The sequence below is a fragment of the Synchiropus splendidus genome, chromosome 4 (genome assembly GCF_027744825.2).
Source record: "Synchiropus splendidus isolate RoL2022-P1 chromosome 4, RoL_Sspl_1.0, whole genome shotgun sequence".
In the NCBI taxonomy this organism is placed as follows: Eukaryota; Metazoa; Chordata; class Actinopteri; order Syngnathiformes; family Callionymidae; genus Synchiropus; species Synchiropus splendidus.
The window spans coordinates 15,984,918-16,003,114 of NC_071337.1; the positions used below are offsets into that span (position 1 = coordinate 15,984,918).

General features: G+C 44.4%; 2 protein-coding genes across 4 annotated transcripts in view; both read left to right on the top strand.

Moving 5' to 3' along the window:
• The first annotated feature begins 68 nt into the window (after window positions 1-68).
• On the top strand, window positions 69-6,090 carry LOC128757229 (calcium-independent phospholipase A2-gamma-like). 2 transcript variants are annotated; one of them, XM_053862337.1, is made up of 10 exons: window positions 69-136; window positions 2,067-2,810; window positions 3,239-3,388; window positions 3,468-3,619; window positions 3,827-3,921; window positions 3,988-4,159; window positions 4,226-4,283; window positions 4,351-4,545; window positions 4,700-4,895; window positions 5,070-6,090. In XM_053862337.1, the coding sequence occupies exons 2-10, from the start codon at window positions 2,169-2,171 to the stop codon at window positions 5,342-5,344; spliced, it is 1,935 nt and encodes a 644-aa protein (XP_053718312.1). In that variant the 5' UTR covers window positions 69-136; window positions 2,067-2,168; the 3' UTR covers window positions 5,345-6,090. The 2 variants fall into 2 exon arrangements, with proteins under 2 accessions (XP_053718312.1, XP_053718311.1); XM_053862336.1 differs by lacking the exon at window positions 69-136 and adding an exon at window positions 590-809.
• A 1,881-nt stretch (window positions 6,091-7,971) lies between these two features.
• Window positions 7,972-18,197, top strand: part of nrcama (neuronal cell adhesion molecule a) — a 31,517-nt gene continuing 21,291 nt past the window's right edge. For both annotated transcript variants that reach the window (XM_053861728.1, XM_053861729.1), the window contains exons 1-2: window positions 7,972-8,126; window positions 8,475-8,676. The gene's annotated coding sequence lies outside the window, so the exon portion shown is untranslated. The remainder of the gene's footprint in view (window positions 8,127-8,474; window positions 8,677-18,197) is intronic.

The following is an 18,197-nucleotide window of genomic DNA, read 5'->3' on the forward strand; positions in this document are numbered from 1 at the left end:
GGATGCTGTTACGTCGAGCGTGCTGATTGGTGGAAACAAAGCGCACGTGGAGCTTGGCGAGGAGCCGGAAAGACGCAAGAGAGGCATCACCCTTCAATTTCCGGCTTCGCGTACCGCCGTTTCCTCTTAAACTCAAGTTAGTGTCACACATTTCAATGAACCATTTTCTAAGCAATCATTTCTAGCTGTTGTAAACATTCGTGAATTTGAATTTAACATCAACTTTTCTTTTGCTTAAAACGGTTGTTGCGATCAAGACCAATTCTCTCTTTGGTCCGTTTAATAAACACGGGATTTAAAAGCCTCTGCTGACTCGCGGTGATTCAGCAAATGGTTAAATTATTTTTTGTTTTTTCTGTGACGACCCTCATGACCTGGTCCTCATGACCGTCAAGGTCTTCTTGAAATATTTTTTCTTGATCCAAAATTGTCTTCATAAAGCGGATTTTTTTTTCTGTAACAAACGGCAGTCACACCATGGCCAGTGTTTTCTTGTCGAACTTGAGAGTTAGTTTCCTGTTGAACATTCTTCATGTGTTTGTGAATTGATCATTACATAACGGTAGTGCAATCATGAAAAGCAGAAGACAAAACAAGTCTTTATTGTGAAATTCACGTCAGCAGCGGATGGTCAACATTGACGTTTGTTATGTCGCCACCCATAGGCTGTATCAAACATTGCATGTTTCAAAACTCCAGCATGACGTCACGACATCCGCGACAAACGTTTACCAAACAGTGCTGCGACTGAAACGTTGATATATATATGTATATATATTCAAGGAACGTCTCGAAAGACCATTCATTCGGTAAGGCGGTATTTCATCAAAGTGTCATGTTTTCAATCTTCACATAGATGCTTTAGGCTAATGGCTATTAAACGCGTGTTTATGTTAGCATTTCACATCCTAACTCCGCCGTAGTCTTTGTCTTAAAAGTTGAATGAAAACTCACACACACTGGCCAAAGCTCTGCATATTTGAAACCGATAAATGTTGCGTCAACATGAACTCGCAAAAGTAGCAGTAGCATTAGCCACCCGCTATCAAAACAAGCTAACAGCAGTGTAGCATCTTCGAAAGGCTCCAGAAACCGGTGGTTCGGTGTCGGTTCAGGGTAGATACCGTCTTCTCAGAGCGCGTTTGCTCTCGATCACGTCCGACAGCCACTTCTCCCGGAACTGTCCCCGACCCGGCGTGTGCACCAGCCGGTTCGACTCCACCACGAAGTGGGTGTCCACGGGCCGACGACTTGGGTGTTTGGACCGAGACACGTCAACGATGAAGAAGACGCTGGCCGTGCTTTTGATCGGTGCCCGGGGTGTCGGGGTGCTGAAGCGGGCCTGGTAGTGGTAGAAAGTACGGTCCGGCTCATCGAGGGAACCCAGGAAGTCCAGGCTGTAGAACCAGCACGCAGGGAGGTCCCACGTTCGGATGTGTTCTGAAATCTGCCTCTTACCCACGGTCTCAGAGAAGTGTTGACTGGCGACCCAGCTGACCATGTCCCACTGCTTCTCACCATCATCATCAGGAGCAGGACACTTCTGTTTCACCACAAAGTCAGTCTCATGTGGGCTCCGCAGGTAGTTGGTCAGTGTTATGGACTCGGCAGGCAGATCCAGGCCACTCGAACTGCTGGATTCCTCCATTTCGACCCTGAGTCTTCCACAGAACCAGACCGGTTGTGGATCAATAGGTGCCAAGTTCTGCTCTTATGTTTTGATGAGCAGTTCTGTCACAAAGTCCTGTCCTCAGCAGTCATGTTTTTGTTAGGGAACCGTTCCCATGGAGACGGGTCTTCTGACAGCAGCGGGGTTGGTGTTTGGACACTGCAGCATGGGGTAGTGTTAATAAGTATCATGACAAAGATTCGTATCTTTAGTCACCAGAATATTAGATTAGATATCCTGGGGAAATAGTAGTAGTAACAATAATGAATGGTCATACTCAAATATGTTCATTTTTAATGCTAACAAAATTGGTTACCCATGAGAAAAAAGTTGTTTTACAAAGGCGTGTATTTTTAATGTATTCTTATTGAATAACTCTGTCTTTCTCTGACTTCAGGTGACTCACCGTGTCCCCATTAGTAACTGTCAGCTGGGTGATGATGGTGACCTGTTCATCGTTGCTTCTGATGGATGTCTGAGGTGCTGACTCAGCAGACGCATGTCTCGTATCAGGAGCACGTTGGACAATGTGACCAAAGCTGTCGGCAACACCGACTTCATCTCCAAGTTCTCTCGCCTTAAGCCTGGAAGCTCCGACGGCACCAGTGTGGAGAAGGTTCTGGTCAAAGCCGAGACGCTGAGCTGTAAAGATGCAGCCACTGAGCATCACGTGGACCAACCCAAGGAAATGTCGGACTCTGACCTGAAGCCCAAACCCAGCCTACAGCTGTTCCATCCCTCAACCCTGAGTACCAACATGGACGACACCTACCGGACGCTCGCTCAGCATATCAACAGTTACTTCGGCCAGACTAGTGGGGAGCAGCACGTCCCGGAGCCTCCTGAACCCAAACCTTCCACAGCCTCAGCTCCAGAACCCTCGACCGCTCCTGTTGTCCAGCCAGCTCCGACCAGTTCTCCCAAAAAAGGCTTCACACAGTACCTATCGTACCCACGGCCCAGTGTGCAGGCCTTTGTCGGGAGCTACATTGCTCCGCTGGTGCCCAAATTCCGGTCCGATACCAAAAGTGGAACATCGGAGAAACATCCAGCAGCTTCTGAGGAGACGCCAGTGAAGGAGACTGAGATGAAGAACGAGGAAGAAGAAGCACAGCGCCGCCTGCTGGCTCAGAGGGAGAAGGTGGAGTATTTATAATGTTATTGATGCTTGTGTTTATGGATTCACTAGCTAATTGAGCTTCATCATAGTGTAGTCCTGTGACAGACATCGGATGAAGTTGTGTGAAATCGTTGAATTGGATTAGATATGCTTTACTGGTCTCAGTTAAAATCCTCATCATCATAAGCATCAAGCTTAGTTAAACAATTTATTCACATTTATTGACTTCGGTTAGTCGGTTTGACACGTCTCTTTCTTGTAAATTTAAGTGCTACATCTACAATAATTTATTGCCTGTGTTAATGAATTGTTTTATCCTTGCAATATATGAGTTTTTAATGCATTTCAATGTTGTTTGGTGGTTTAATTGATTACTTATTGAACAGTAGACTGACATTGAGTCCATTGAGGGTTTTGTAACATCGGTAATGTTTGGGCTGTGCATTCAGATCATTGCCCGAGTCAGTGTGGACAACAGGACCCGATCTCTGGTCAAAGGTCTCCAGAGAGTCACAGATGTTCGAATCCTGACCGATCGGGTAGAGCAGCTCAGTGTTCACCTGCTTGAGTTCCCAGAAACTCGGGGCGTCGCAAGCAAGGTAGAAGTGGGCATCGTCTGCAAAGAGAGTTGTACTGTCATCCTTTTGTTTCTCACGGCTGATGCTGTGGTCTGTCCAGGAAGGGGCGCTGCCGTGCTTGTTGCGCCTGCGTCAGGCGTCTGATGTGCGACTGCAGGCGGCGGTCAGAGAGGCGCTGGCTTTGATTGGCTACAACGATCCTGTTAGAGGGCGAGGAATTCGAGTCCTTGCGATAGACGGAGGCGGAACCAGGTGAGTCATGTGTAAATCATTGTCAAATTCCAGCCGTGAGGCATGGACATCATCTTCAACGCTTCAAACAGGGAATGTAGTTTCCGCTCCTGGGGATCTCAGTTCAAGGGTCACATGAAGATCCATAGGAAGTTATGATTGCTAACAAGGAAACCACAGGAAAAAGAAAACACAGTGACAATATTCAATCTTTTTTGCCGTGTCCAGAGGGCTTCTAGCGCTGCAGACCCTCCACCAGCTGGAGACCCTGACGGGGAAGCGAGTCCACCAACTCTTTGACTACATCTGCGGAGTCAGCACTGGTCAGTGGTTGCTCCAGTCGAGAAGGTCTCTGTGTGTGGCTTCTCTCAATGTCTCCCCGTCCTCAGGAGCCATCCTGGCTTTCATGCTGGGCATCTTCAAGATCCCCCTGCAGGAGTGCGAGCAGATGTACCGCAAGCTGGGCTCCGATGTCTTCAAGCAGAACGTCATCGTGGGGACAGTCAAGATGGGATGGAGCCATGCCTTCTACGACAGCGAGATCTGGGAGAACATCCTCAAGTTAGTTACAGAATCTGGCCCTTCAGGAGGGTGGTTTTGGTTCTTAACAACTGTTTGTGTTAATAGAGAGCGTATGGGCGAGGGCCGGATGATTGAGAGTGCCCGAGATCCCCACTGTCCCAAAGTGAGTTCCACCATTATGGGTTACATACATATATGAGCTTTGCTGATGACCGTTTTGTGTCCACCAGGTGTCAGCAGTGAGCACCATCGTCAACAGGGGTCTCCCATTGAAAGCCTTCGTGTTCAGGAACTACAGGCTGATGCCCGGAGTCCGGTCCCACTACCCTGGAGACTGTCAGCACAAGATGTGGCAGGCCATCCGAGCCTCGTCTGCCGCTCCTGGCTACTTCCAGGAGTTCGTGTTGGGCAAAGACCTGCACCAGGTGTGCATCCCTCCAGGGGGCACTAGACCTCTAAACCTCAGACTCAACCTCTATACTGCGGTCAAACCTGATCTAGCACGTAGTATTGATGGAGTACTGATCCACTTATATAAGATCATGAAAACATGGTGAGTGAACATGTCGCCCTCGACAGGACGGTGGCCTCCTGATCAACAACCCGACGGCACTTGCCATCCACGAGTGCAAATGTCTGTGGCCCAACACACCGCTGCAGTGCGTGCTGTCTCTGGGCACCGGGCGTCACGAGACCACTAGCAAGAACGGGACCACGTACACCAGCCTGAAGGACAAGCTCACCAACGTGATCAGCAGCGCCACTGACACAGAAGGTGACCACAACATAACACTTCTTATAGATCAGGTTTTGATTAAAGTGTTTACTCAGCTGAGCGGCTGGTGTCAGTAACATTTCAGGGAGAATCAGTGAATATGTTCAGTGCTACTCTGTGTCTGTTGAACTTGCTTCGAATGAGTTGCTGTTCCGTCATGATTCTTCTGATCAGAGGTCCACACCATGCTTGACGCCCTGCTGCCCCCGGACACCTACTTCCGCTTCAACCCGCACATGAGTGAGGATGTCCCGCTGAACGAGAGCCGCGTGGACAAGCTGGACTTCCTGATGGCTGAGGGCCAGCGCTACTTGGAGCGCAATGACGCCAAGCTGCGCAAGGCAGCGAGCGTTCTGGGCCAGGAAAAGGGTGCCATTCAGAGGTTGGCCGAGTGGGCCAAGCTGAAGGCTGCAATGTATGAAGGTCCACCCTTCCGTTCCAAACTATAGGAGGTATGAGAGGGAAGTGGAGCGGGACAGCAGAGACTGGAATCAACGTTTTTGGGCGTCCAAGCACAGAAACCTTCAACCATGATGATGTTGTTCACAGTATTGCCAGGAAACACACTGATTTCATTTTTAACCTTTAAAACTTGACTCACTACCATGGCAGTGTTAGAGAAGGTGAAACAAGGATTCTGTCACATTCTCTTGCATTAAGACCAACAACCAACTAATTTAACCACCACACAGCACTTTTATGGTGATATTTTATCAAACAAAAAATCACTGACCAAAATCACTGAACTCTTTTTAAATGAATTGTTTAATTTACAAAACCAGAGTTCACATTTGATGTTAAAATCAACATGTTTCTTTTTAATTTCTTTCATTTTTTTATAAAGCAAAATATAACTGGCAAAAGGAATTCAATTCTACAAATAAGCTGAAGGTGTTCTGACAGATTTCACTGTTGATGTTCTCTCACTAAAGTGTTTACCAACTCCTCTGTGTTTTGGAGTCTAATCTGAGGGTTGATTCAATCCAGACAAGTACTTGCTGACTTGATTCCCTGAAGATGAAATAAAACTTGAAGCACCTTGTCAGGAAACTGAAAATAAAGAATGTGTTTACAATTTAAGTGATTTGGGCTTTTTTGTGAAGCTGCATGTTGGAGCTCACAAACAGTCTGGAATCTATCTTTGTTACTGATAATTCATTTAACACTGAAACCCTGAAATAAATTCTGTCGCCTAATTGTCTGTGCCATTTCAAACTGGGGAGACAGGCTGCTGGCAGGCGAGGCACAGAGACTGAGTAGACGGTGACAGCAAACAGCAGCAGGGCGAGAATGGTGGCAGGGGATTGAACTGGAGGACAGTGGAGTGATGGGCTGCAGAGGTACCTGGGGCTGTGTGGCGACTTTGAGAAAGAAATGACAGAGAGGTGGATGATGGGCTCTTTAGTTCTTTGCCCACAGAACTAAAAGAGGGCAGATTTTTTATTTTTCTAGGTCCCAATACTGTTCATGTTATGTCAACTTTCAGATTTTTTTCCCTCACCACGTAATAACCCTCTCTGCTTTTGTCCCTATATGTATTTGCAAATGGCCTCTTCCTCTTTGCTGTCTCTGCCTGCCTCTATTTACTTTTTCTCTCTCTCTTGCCTGTCTACTTCTCTTCCTGTGTCTCCTGCAATCATTTTATTGCAGTTTGTGATTGTTTCTTTCACTGTATCTTTCCTTAGACTTTCCTCAAGAGATGTGCTTGTCTCTCACCATGTGTTTGTCAGTGTCTGTGTCCTGGTCAGACTAGGGTATTTACATGAAGTGCAACAGGTCTGTCTGCTGCTCAGGCTGTGATCCTGATTCCACCGACGTTGCCTAGCAACAGTATAGTGTTTGCAACTTTGGTCTTCATCAACCATCAGCCAACGTTCAATGCAAATATGCGAGAACATGAGTCAGCACTTTGTTTTCAGCGCTGCAAATGCTCCGAGTCAGTGAGTCACATGACTGCTGTTGGCCGCGCAGGTGAGCCTGTGAAGGAGAGGAACACGAGACTCAAAGAAACGACTGGAGAAACTCAACTGCTCGTACCAGGTAAGACTTTGAGTGTCATGTGACCAAATCTGCCATTACCACCTACTGGTCAGACAGTCGTTTTCTTGTTCTCTTATCTTAGGTGTCTGACACTAGGAACCTGCTCACTATCCTTCCTTTTCTCATATCAATCTTCTCCTCTTTCACCCGGACTCACTCCCTCTGATACTCTTTCCACCTGCTTCTCTTTATCATCTCATGTTCTGAATCTTTGATTTCTCCTCCCTCTCACTTTCTTCTCTGCTTCCTGTTCCCACATGGAGTAAACGTTCTTCTCCTCCTTTATGCTTTTCCCCACTCACCTCTTCTCATGCCATCTCAGTCTTTTTCTTCCCCCTTTCCTTGTTAACCTGAGTTTGCCCCTCTTTTTCTTCATCTTCACATCCCTCTTTTTTTCATTGCATTCATTTCTTTTTCTTCCCATCCTCCCTTTGTCATCTGCCTTTTAGCTCTTGCCTATCCCCCTCTTTCAGCTGTTTTTCTCTCTCATCCTCATGTCCTTCATGTTTCTCCTCTTCACTTACTTTGTCTCCCTCTTCTTTCCCCCTTGCTCCATTTTTCTCTCTTTTGCTTCCTTGTCTTAGCTCCTTCCCTTTCTTTTTCCCTTCCTTTGCTCCTCCTCCTGCATCTTCTCATCAGCAGTGCTCTTTCTACAACATGTCTTTCTTCAGCTTTTCATTCTTCTCCATCTGTGTTCTCCTCTCCTCACTGTCCTGCATCTCGTTTCTTCCACTCCTTCGTTCACATCACTCTGGAAACCGAAAATGCCAATTACCGTTTCGAATAGTTTTGGAAAACTATCTACGCCATTTATTGTCGTAGCAACGACACCACGTGGCCTGAGCAAATGCTATTGGAATCACCATTCTGCTAAGTTGAAAATAATAATTCGCATTATTTCAAAAGTGTGTTGTTCATTGTTCGCTCCTGTCAGCTGCACCACTCTTTCCTGCCAGAGGGGGCGCCTCGGCAACGCTGGGCTCTCTGACAGACGTCTCACTTCAACTGGATTGTAGTCTTGTCAAATCATATCACTCAGTACGGTAATCGTGGTTAATAGTGCGACCCCATATTTACGGTTTGCACTGTTAAGTTGTTTTTTTTTTTTTTTTTCTATGGCGGCTCAGGGAACCCTGCGACATTTTTTTACTCCCACTTTGAAATTCGGACTGAAGGGTGACATTTCTCCTGGTACTCTCGTTTGAAATTTATATATTTACCTAGTTCCTGTGTTTAGTAAGACTATTTCTTTGTGTATTGTTGAATATGTTATTATTAAGGCGCTGTATAATTGTGTGGTTGGTAAGGTACGTACGGTATGTACGCTGTGACACTAGAGTTACGCTAGAAAAATAGAGAAACGTGCAAAGTAACGTCCACGTGAGTCTCCATCTCTTCGTATAAGAGCCGGTAAAACGGAACCCGAGGATTTTACAGAGAGAATGCCTTTATTTTCTTTCAAATTCGACGAGGGGCACGTATCCAAAATACCAGCGTTTTATGTGTGACTCCTAACAACCGTTTGCTTTCTCGTCACAGACTCCGAGTGACACTCCCTGTCAGCAGCAGCAACAGAGACGATCTTTGGCCGCTGCTGGTTGTGAAGCTGCTGCAGCTCCGACCCACACACACGCAAACACACACAGACACACAATCTGTCTCACACACACACACACACTCCCCCCACACACTCACACACCTCATCTCTCTGCAGCATCGGTGGACCAGGAACCAGCTGCCGGTGAGTTTCATCCTTCCATTTCTATTTTTCCCCTGTTCAAAAACGCCTTTTCCCACTGAAGTGCGGTCAGTGAACGCGTCTCCCGCCGCGCAGGGTTCAGCAGGTAAAATCGCCACCGTCCATCACATCACGTCTTTATTCTAACATGGACACTGGAGCGTCTGAACCGGGCCGACGGTTCCACCGCGAGGATGCGGGTCCGTTGTCCGTGCCGCCGGTGCGCCTAGGCCCGCAGACGTTGCCGGTGGTTCTCCGTCATATTTACAGTGGTGGGATGAAAACAGACGCAGGGAGAATGAACTCGCACTCAGGCCCGGATTAAGATCTGGACCTGCATCTAGAGCTCGCCTTGTGATCCATTAACCTTTTGACTGATTGATGGCAGCGACTGCTGGAGCGGATTTTATCTCCGGAATGATAATAAATTGGCCTCAATAGTCAGATTACGTCCCTTAATCTGCACAGGATGCGGCAGCTGGATTATTTCACCTGCAGATTCACTCCATCAGACACGTGATCTCCCGAATAACGGTTTTTTATTATCTCGTGTTGTGTTTTCAATGTAAAATTGTAGATCAGTTAGCAATACATCCCGGTTATATCGTTTATTGAACGTCAACACCTTTCAACCGCAATCTGGATTAACTACACTCAGTATGAAGTTTCCCTCTGTTTATCATATAGTCCGAGTTAAAGAAATCTACACTTCTGATCTGGCCCTGGTCGTCAGATTATATTCATTATTTATAATCTGGCAGGATTATTTATGACTTTCAGAAATGATAATTTGCTGATTTAAATAGCAGATTATACAATACTATGGTGAAGGCAACGCAATCTGGATTTATTAACCTACTGAAACAAATTGTCTTTTGACACTGTTCTGGCAGTCAAATCATGTATATTTTTAAGTTGTTTCTTGAGTGTTTTTCTTTTTAAGATTCGAGAGAAAGATTCAGTTATTTCACTGAGTGGACCCCCGTTTGCAACGTCTTCATTCTTTGTTGAAATTTAATATGAAATTACCAGGGACACTGTCCATCAAATAGCAAGATTAGTGCGACTGTGTGCTCAATTTGAGAAACGACAGGATAAATATTTCATAGATCCTTGCGTTGGATTATTTATAACAGCTACATTCTGAATTTAAGTTTTCATGGAGTGACTGCTTTGTATCATGATGTCGTGAATTTTAGAGTCTAAAGAAAACTTTCTTAAATAATGGTGCCTTGTAGTTTGAGATTATAATCAGTCATCTGTTGAGAAAGGACCCTCGACTATATATGATGTTGCTGTACAGTTCAGGGTGGAGGATTCCACTCCACTAGGCTGAAAACATGCAGATTTAATATGAGATAATTGATAATTTTGCTCGGATAACCTTGTTTCGCTGCAACAAAAACACTTGAGAAAAGACTAGATAATTCTTTTATGTCATTTTCCCTCAGGGACACTTTTGACAGCGGTAGTTGGTAGATTAAGTGGATTATGTGGGCATGTGACTTGGTTTATTCATATTTTCTCTTTGGGTATTTGTACAATTAAAGTAAGTTGAATTCAAGTTAGCCATGAGATATTTCATTAGATTGATAATGAAATGACACAGATTATTTTATCTTCTTGCTTGATCATCAGATTAGATTCCATAAAGACACGTTTAGCACAACAGAGGTTCAGATTATCTTCCCATCGCCCCTTGGTTCACAAGACTGAAGTCATTAAATTCTCCTATATCTACTCCTGTGAGTCTGAAGCAGGTATTTTATATTCCAGATTGTTTGGTGACTTTTGAGTCCCACTCTGAAACATTGTGTTTTTGTTATCAAGTTTTATTGTGTGGTGATGTCTGTGTACCCAAGGGGTGCTGTGGTCATAATTGGACGTCATTGCTGTGGCGAAACATTCATACTTTTGCTTAGTAACTGAACTCAGGTGACTCAATGAAGAGATTTTTTTATTGACTCAAATCAAAGGTTAAATGAATTCTGAACAATTCTGAAAAACTCAACTCACTCACAGGAAGTCACGTAGAAGGCACAATACACTGAATAATGGTTAAACGTCCAAACAAAAGTTTAGTTGTTAAAAAGGAAAATATCTCTATTGTCATGAAAAAAATGCAGCATTCATAGCCAGCTTGGAAACTAAAAGTTTGTGGAACATGACTAAATGGTTAGCTAGATTACGTGGATGACAAACGCAATGAAAATTAAAAGTTGGGCCATGACAAAGACATCTCCATGTCTATAACGGCACAAACATTTCTATGAGCTAAAGATGACAATAGAAAAACACAACTTTGTCGTGAAAAAGGAAAATTACAAAGGCTGGCATGAACCTTAAATAATGTAAAAAAATCTTGAGGTCACAATATACGAGTGAAATGTTACAAATTCATTTCAGAATAGAAAGCTTGAGCTAGTATTGACGATTGGAAATGCTTGAAGAAGACATGGATGTCTCATTGAAGATGATGGAAACCTGACCATCAGAAAAATAATCATAATTATATATATAATCAAGACAAGAAAATGCAGACTTGCTGAAACAAAATTATTCTGTAACTCCAGAACAGGAAGTGATCTTTTGCGGAAGTCAAGATGAGTAAATTCGTGCTTGAACTGTACAACATTTCTCACTCCAAAAAGTGAGTGAGGTATGGACTGGACTCACTTCAACACTTTACTTCGCAAAGTCTTTGATTGTTGCTATAGAAACACCGGCGATATTGGGACCAGAAATATCCAGACCTTTCAGAGCTATTTTTGGCTTCTTCTGGGTTCTTGTGGATCTCATCTCTGACACCTGCGTAGGTGTCCAGACGTCGGCAGGAAAACGACTCAAGAGTGGAGTGCAGCCTGGTGAAAGTGAGCGCTGCGCTTGGAGGTTCTGTTTTTTTGGTCGCACGGTGAGATTCCGACAGGAACAGATGGCGGAGAGGCGATGCTGGCAGCTGCAGCACAGTGTTGCTCTGGAACCTGATCAGCAATATTGGGTCTGGTCGGATCTGTAGTCCAAGTCTGGAAAATATTTTATAGTTCACTTGGTTTTTATGACGTATTGTGACATTGTGTCAAGTTTTCTTGGTTTTAGTCCCCCTTCTTGTAATAGTTTATTAACGTAGATCATTTTTTCTTGTTCTGGTCATCATTTTTGCCGACAAGGTCAGTGGTTTGGTTCAGAATCTCTGTCCAGTTCTTTTGGATCTGACACCCAGCCCTCAGATCTTCACTGGAATGAGATTTTTCAACTCTTACGTATGAGATCAGGATTCTCAGTTGGAACAGAAAGGGATGTCCTGGCTTGGCTACAGACAAGATCCTTCCCCAAGTTGCAGACTTCTTGAGGTCTTATTGTGGAAAGAATCCAGCATGAGAGAGACAGATAGAACAATGCAGCGTCTTCAATCATGACAGTTCTCTGTCGGCTTGTCGCGGCAAAGAGAGACGAGCCGAAATGAAAGCCCACAAAACACCGCTTCCTCCTGTGTTTTGATTTCTCCTCTATTGAATCTCTATGTGTGTTTTCGGCTTCAAATTCTCAAAAGGTGAAATGATATTATTTTGGCTTTTCTGCATTAATGTAATCCCGAACACCACAACAGCTGTTATTCTTAGAAGATTTGATGCTGTTCAAATATAATCCCGGTGCATGGACTCAACCCCGCCCCCTCGCAGGAGTGATCTGCCAGGATTTGGGTCAAAGATCCGTTAAAGAGCTTTTTTTCCATATCGCACTGTCGACGTTCTTGTTAATTAAATATGTTTTTTGGGGGGATTTGAATTATGATCTTTCTAGTTTTCCCTGTGGCTGAAAAAATACAGCGCTTTTACTAATCACATGTTTTTAGCCCACTGAAGATGGCTTGCTAGCATTGTAGCTCGTCCTCCATTAATATTGTTACGGAACAACGTCTACTTAATGCTGATGCCGTTCTGTTGGGAAACTTTTTCGTACCAGACAGACACTAACAAAAGGTCATCGCGGCATTGTTGGATGTCAAAACCCTGGTCTGTTATGACACGGTCAGTTGCTAGCATCTTCTGTTATAATTCACTAGTATTGTAGTTTCGTCAGTGCAATATTAGTGTGGAGTAGTTTGACCTGTAGTGCATTTGTTCTTTTCACAAACATCTGCGTTGTTTTCAGGCAGATTGTATTTTCGTTTACATAGATATCTAACTTAGGTTGGCGAATGACTGCTGTTGGGTACAGAGGTCTACTTGCTTTACTGTAATTGATTCATGTAAGTGTCACAGTATCCCGAAAGAGCTTCTTCAGTATGAGGCAGACAATGACAAGGCATGTCTCGGCTTTTGTTTTTCTACGTCACTTCTTCATCTGTTATTCACTTTTGCCGTGATGGTGTCTGGCTTAGCCCCTCAATGTGCTGCTCTGGCTGTTCTGGCAGCTGCTGCGTCCAATCACAGGCAGCGAGCTCCACTCACCTTGTTTTGCTTTGATGCGATCGTCCACTCAGCACTTTGGTCCGACGGGACATGTGTGTGGGTGTTTTGGTGGGAGAGTGAAAGCTGTCCCACCAAAACCTCACCAAGTCCATCAGCGCTGCTAAATCGATTGGTCTGAAAATTTAAAAATCTGTTCTCGTCTTGATGTCACAGCTCATTCCCTGCGTCCTGATCCTTCAGTGAGAGTCGGTGATGTTGTCAGGGAGGCAGCAGTCGGGAGTATGTGGGTTAAGAGGACGGCGTTTCCTCAAAGGGTTTTCAGCTGCCGGGTTATTTTAATGACTTTTTGACTGAATATTAAAATAGATACTGTTTTCCTGACAAAAGTTGGGCGTCTGGGCCGCTTGTGTTGACATTTCAGTGAAAACCAAAACTGCTGCAATGATAAATGTGTGGAGCAGACGAGGGAGATGTTTGGATGGTGTCTGGACTCGACTACACAGACATGAACTCTGCATTTGTCATCTGTATTTTGTCGACTCTGGTGCACCTGAGATGATCTGTTTGAAACATGAACATCCATCTTTTCACCAACATTAATGTCTCAGTTAAGTTTGTTGTCATAATTGTCGGCTGATGGTGGATTTTGGAAGTAATATGGGTGCTTTTGCAATTGTTTTTACAGAGTACCTACTATTTTCTTGAGTATACCATTTAAAAGATGGTATCTATGGCAACTCAGTGAAACAAATATTGGTATGACTGTGTCAACAGAACGGGTGGTTTGGCAAGTGCTAACTGAAAGCTAACCTCAATGGTAAATCCCATTGACATGCAAAAGTAGCTGGATCATGTGTGTTGTGTTGTAACCAGATTTTTTGTTAAATTCCTGACCAATTGAATGATTTGTTTCTGAAAAAACATCTTAATCCCAACTTTATGACGAATAATGAAGTTTTTTTTTTACGTCATAGATGAAGGGGGAAAGAGAGCTCTGACTGTGAGTGTCAAGCTCGCTCTGAACACAGTGCTAATCTATTAGTAATCGATAATTTCTTCCTTCAATCATAGAAGCTTCTGTACGTCTCAGAAGGCTTAATGGAGCCCAATAAACCTCTCAGAGTTGTTTGGAAATTGACTAACTAGGAAAGGATTTCATTTATTTCTCAAACTCTTATCCACTTGAACAGTTTCACATGGTGTTCTGAGCATGTGCAACATGGCCGCCATCTTGGACAATTGTGTCGCTCTTTCTTGGTTATGATCTTGTTGTCACTGCCTGATCTGGTCCGCTGGAAATTCCGGTGCTGGAAGCGGAAATTGCACGTTTTACCAACTGACGTTCACTGGTAACCGCATGTGTATGGTTGTCTCACGAAAGGTGATGAAGTTTTTTACGTACTAAAATTGTTTTTTTTTTTACTTAAAATAGTCTAGATTTAGAAATTGTATGTTTTTTATCTGATATTCTATTTTTTTTTAAATCCAACAACATAAACAAACTACAGCACTGCGCCATGGCCTCGTTCAGGGGCAGAAGCGCTCACTCCTGCTCCTGTTAAATCTATGTACGCATGCATGTTACTAACATCCGGTTGAACTAAAAAGAATCACTTTCCATCTTATGTGAAGTTGTTTCACAGCGCAGCAGCCTACGTTTTTCCTCTCCCCTTGAGAGACAGAATTTCTCCAGTTTTCTGGGTCTGTCCCAGGTCCTCCTCCACTTCGGACGTGTCCGAAACACATCCCCAACATCTCTCACGTAAGGGATGGTGACACCTTATGCTCTGCTCAGATCTGTCAGCTGTGTCAGAGGTACAGTTCTGGACAGTGTCCAGCAACCCCCTCCGGATTCGTCTGCAGTCTGAGAACCTTCCAGCAGCGTTTGCACTTCTGCGTCAAAGTCAACATTGACTGAATTCCAGCGTATCTGCGACGCGATGTAGATTTGAGAGTCTCACGACTTGAAAGTCGCTAGAGTGTTTCCTAAAATAGCAGTCAACTGAAATGAAGCTCTCAGGTCCAGTTCAGATCTTTTTTTTTTCCTGAGGAACGGTACCCGTCTGTCTTGCTGAATAGCAGCCAATGGATATCTGGGAACGACCCGATGGGCCCAGTGGGCCTCCGACTGCAGCAGGAGTCAATATTGAACCACTGGTTTGTTTGATCCGAGATTCTTTGTCCTCCTCCGTCTCGTCTCCTCTTCTGTCCTCTTTGTCTTCTTCCATCCGTCTCCATCTTTGTCATTCCCTTACACCTCCTTTTGTGCTGCTCCCTCAGCCCTGATGACCCCCGGCGCTGGATGTGTCACGACAATAGGTCAACCTGTCACCGCGGCGATGCTGACACCTCACACTCAGTGCTTTCCTGAAGAGATGCAGGGTTTTATTGTTGGAGTCGCAGCTTCGCTCACTGACTGTGCTGCAGATGCCTGTAGTCCAAGAGTCTCACTGAGGGTTAGGAGCCTGCCTGGTGTGTTGGACATGCATTGAGTAAGACAGTTTTGTTCGGGTGTTTAGAAAGTGTGTGTGGTCGCACCAGTATCTTCACAGGGAGTGAAAAAAAACCAGTCGACTCGTCACAGTAACCAACTTCCCTGCTCTGATTCTGTCAGACACAGAGTGACACAGTAGCTGCAAGCGTCTTCAGATCCGCTCAGGCGCGTGTCTTCAGCACAAACGGCTGGTGCTTTTTTTTTTATGGAATATAGATACTCTTATCTACCACGAGTGGTACTACTGCTGACACCACTTCTGCAAGCAGTACTGCTACTTCGACCATCACTGCTTTTTCTTTGCCTATTACAATTGCTATTGTTTCAACTTCTGCTGATACTTCTGGTACAACTGCAATGGCTCGGAACACTGTTATCGGGTTGCGAGAGCAGCAGATGAAGCCAAGTGGCCCAGACCTGCTCATATCTCACCATATATCTAATACCTGGTTCTGTGAGTCAACCAGTGGTTGTCATGGTAACAAAGTCATCTTCTTGATGAAGCATTCACAACCTCCTCTTCCTCATCTCCAGGTCACGTTTACCTGCTTGGCAAATGCTTCTGTTCGGCATCTTTGACGTTTAAAATGGCTCACAGTTGGGCCTCTGTCACCTGTCATCACCTTCCTGTTTTTCATCATCACCATCATCATCCTCACAGCTCCACTTACAGTACTTAGGTGTCTGTTTCGTGTGTTGTAATGAAAATGAGTGTCGGTCTGGTTTATCGATCGAAGATGTTTTGAGTGATTTGTGGTGGGGTTTCCCCTGAGACCAACTGAGAGCTTTTATTCATTTAATGTGCGTGTGTGTGTGTGCGTGGTATAGCAATTTATTAGCGTCTCAAACAACAGACACAGATCCTCACAACCTCACCATTTTTTTTTCAATCTTTTATGATTTATTGATGATTTCCATCCTTGTTTTCATACTTATGGCCTTTAAAAATTTCCACATAAGCTTATTTATTATGTCATCTGCTGAGTCATAGCTAGCAGGTGGTTGCTTTACTAGCTTTCCTTTACCTTCCTATTGTTCTTTTTCTCAATGTCATTCTTTAATCCCAAAGTGCTGTCATTGTCACTGAAATTAATCTAAACATTACAGATACTGTCAAGAAAGAAAATTCTTCATGACATCAGAGGCACTGAAAAGGTGAAAAAGACACCCTAAAAGAATAGCGTTGTAAACATTATTGGCCACTTGTGTTGGATAAATCTTCCTTGAAGGTACATTCAGAATCGATACAAAATAATTAACTTGCCATTAATCACAAATGACCTCTGAATGGGTTTTGGCCATGGCTTATTTGATATTAAATGTAAGCATCCTGCTTCACCCACGCTATTTGATTCTCAGTCTCACAAAACAGCTGTCAGTCCGTTGAGTGACCCATTCATGTGTGGCCAAAGAGGCTCCTGCTTTGCCTCCTAGTTGGTACAACAGGCTGTGCTCACCCACCCAAACAATGAAAAATGTAACAGGGCACTTTTTTGTCTGTCCGTAACTTGGCGTGTTTGTTCACTGTGCGCCGACTTGTCGACTAATGGTTAGGATAGTTGTTGACAAGTCAACTACCAAAATACGGTACCGCTGAACGGTATGTTGTTATTATTGATCGATATTGAGATCTGGACATTCAAGATATTAATATGGCAATTCCTCCTCTTGTCTTGCATGTGATGCTCTTTGTGAACAACGTTCTAAAAAGTGCTATATAAACAATGCTTATTATTATAAGCTACTTCCTTCAACCTCAAACCTTGTTCAGTGCCATTGATTGACAGCTGAAGTCAGCCAATGGTAAACATCTGACTTTCCACGTCTTTTGCATATACTGCGTCTTTTTATCTGAAAAGAAAAACTCAAAACACTAGTTTTTCACTAAACCCATTCTCCTATGGCGTCATCTCGCCGATATACTTGCAATGGCATTCACAGTGGTGCCCTGACAGATGGAGGCGCTCAGAATAAAGGAGGTGAGACTCGCTGTGGCACCATGCGTATTCACTATCCTTCAGCCCTGCGGTGGAGCTGTGACTGCCTTTCCTTTCAGTTTCACTCTGGAGACTTTTGAGCGTCATGTCTTGTGTTGGGCTCATCTGCTGGTCTGCAGAGCTGGTCAGCACTTTCTTTGCTGTCTCACTTGAGTGTCCAGGATGAAGACTGTTGTTTAATAATGTATGGTCCCACAGATGGAGGGACAGATGAGGAGGTCGGCAGAGGAAAGTGGAGTGGAAGGAGGGAGGGCTGAGGGGGCCGTCGTGCCATTGAAGGTACAGCAGGTTGCGCTGGTTTCCCTCGTGCCATCTGTTGAGTGGAGTTCCAGCTGAGGATCATGGCTTTAAACCTATATATGTGGGTGAGAGTAGCAAGTTCAGAGTTCATTGGAGACAGCTGAACTCTCCGCTGAGATGGCTGCTGCCAACAGTGTGGGATGATTGCATGATGATGTCACGGCCAGAAGAATCCTGTAAACATTTCTGAATTAATAGCGGCATTTTAAACTGGAGGCGGAAGGAAAGTAAGTTTTGTAAAAAAAAAAAAACTTAAGCGGATGAAGTGGGCTCATTTCTTCACAGGATCAATAACAGAGCAGCAAAATATGACCTCTGACC

Coding starts and splice junctions, on each gene's coding strand:
- LOC128757229 (XM_053862337.1), top strand. CDS start 2,169: ATGTCTCGTATCAGGAGCACGTTGGACAATGTGACCAAAGCTGTCGGC. Junction 3,389..3,467: donor CTCGGGGCGTCGCAAGCAAG/GTAGAAGTGGGC, acceptor TGGTCTGTCCAG/GAAGGGGCGCTGCCGTGCTT. Junction 3,922..3,987: donor CATCTGCGGAGTCAGCACTG/GTCAGTGGTTGC, acceptor CCCCGTCCTCAG/GAGCCATCCTGGCTTTCATG.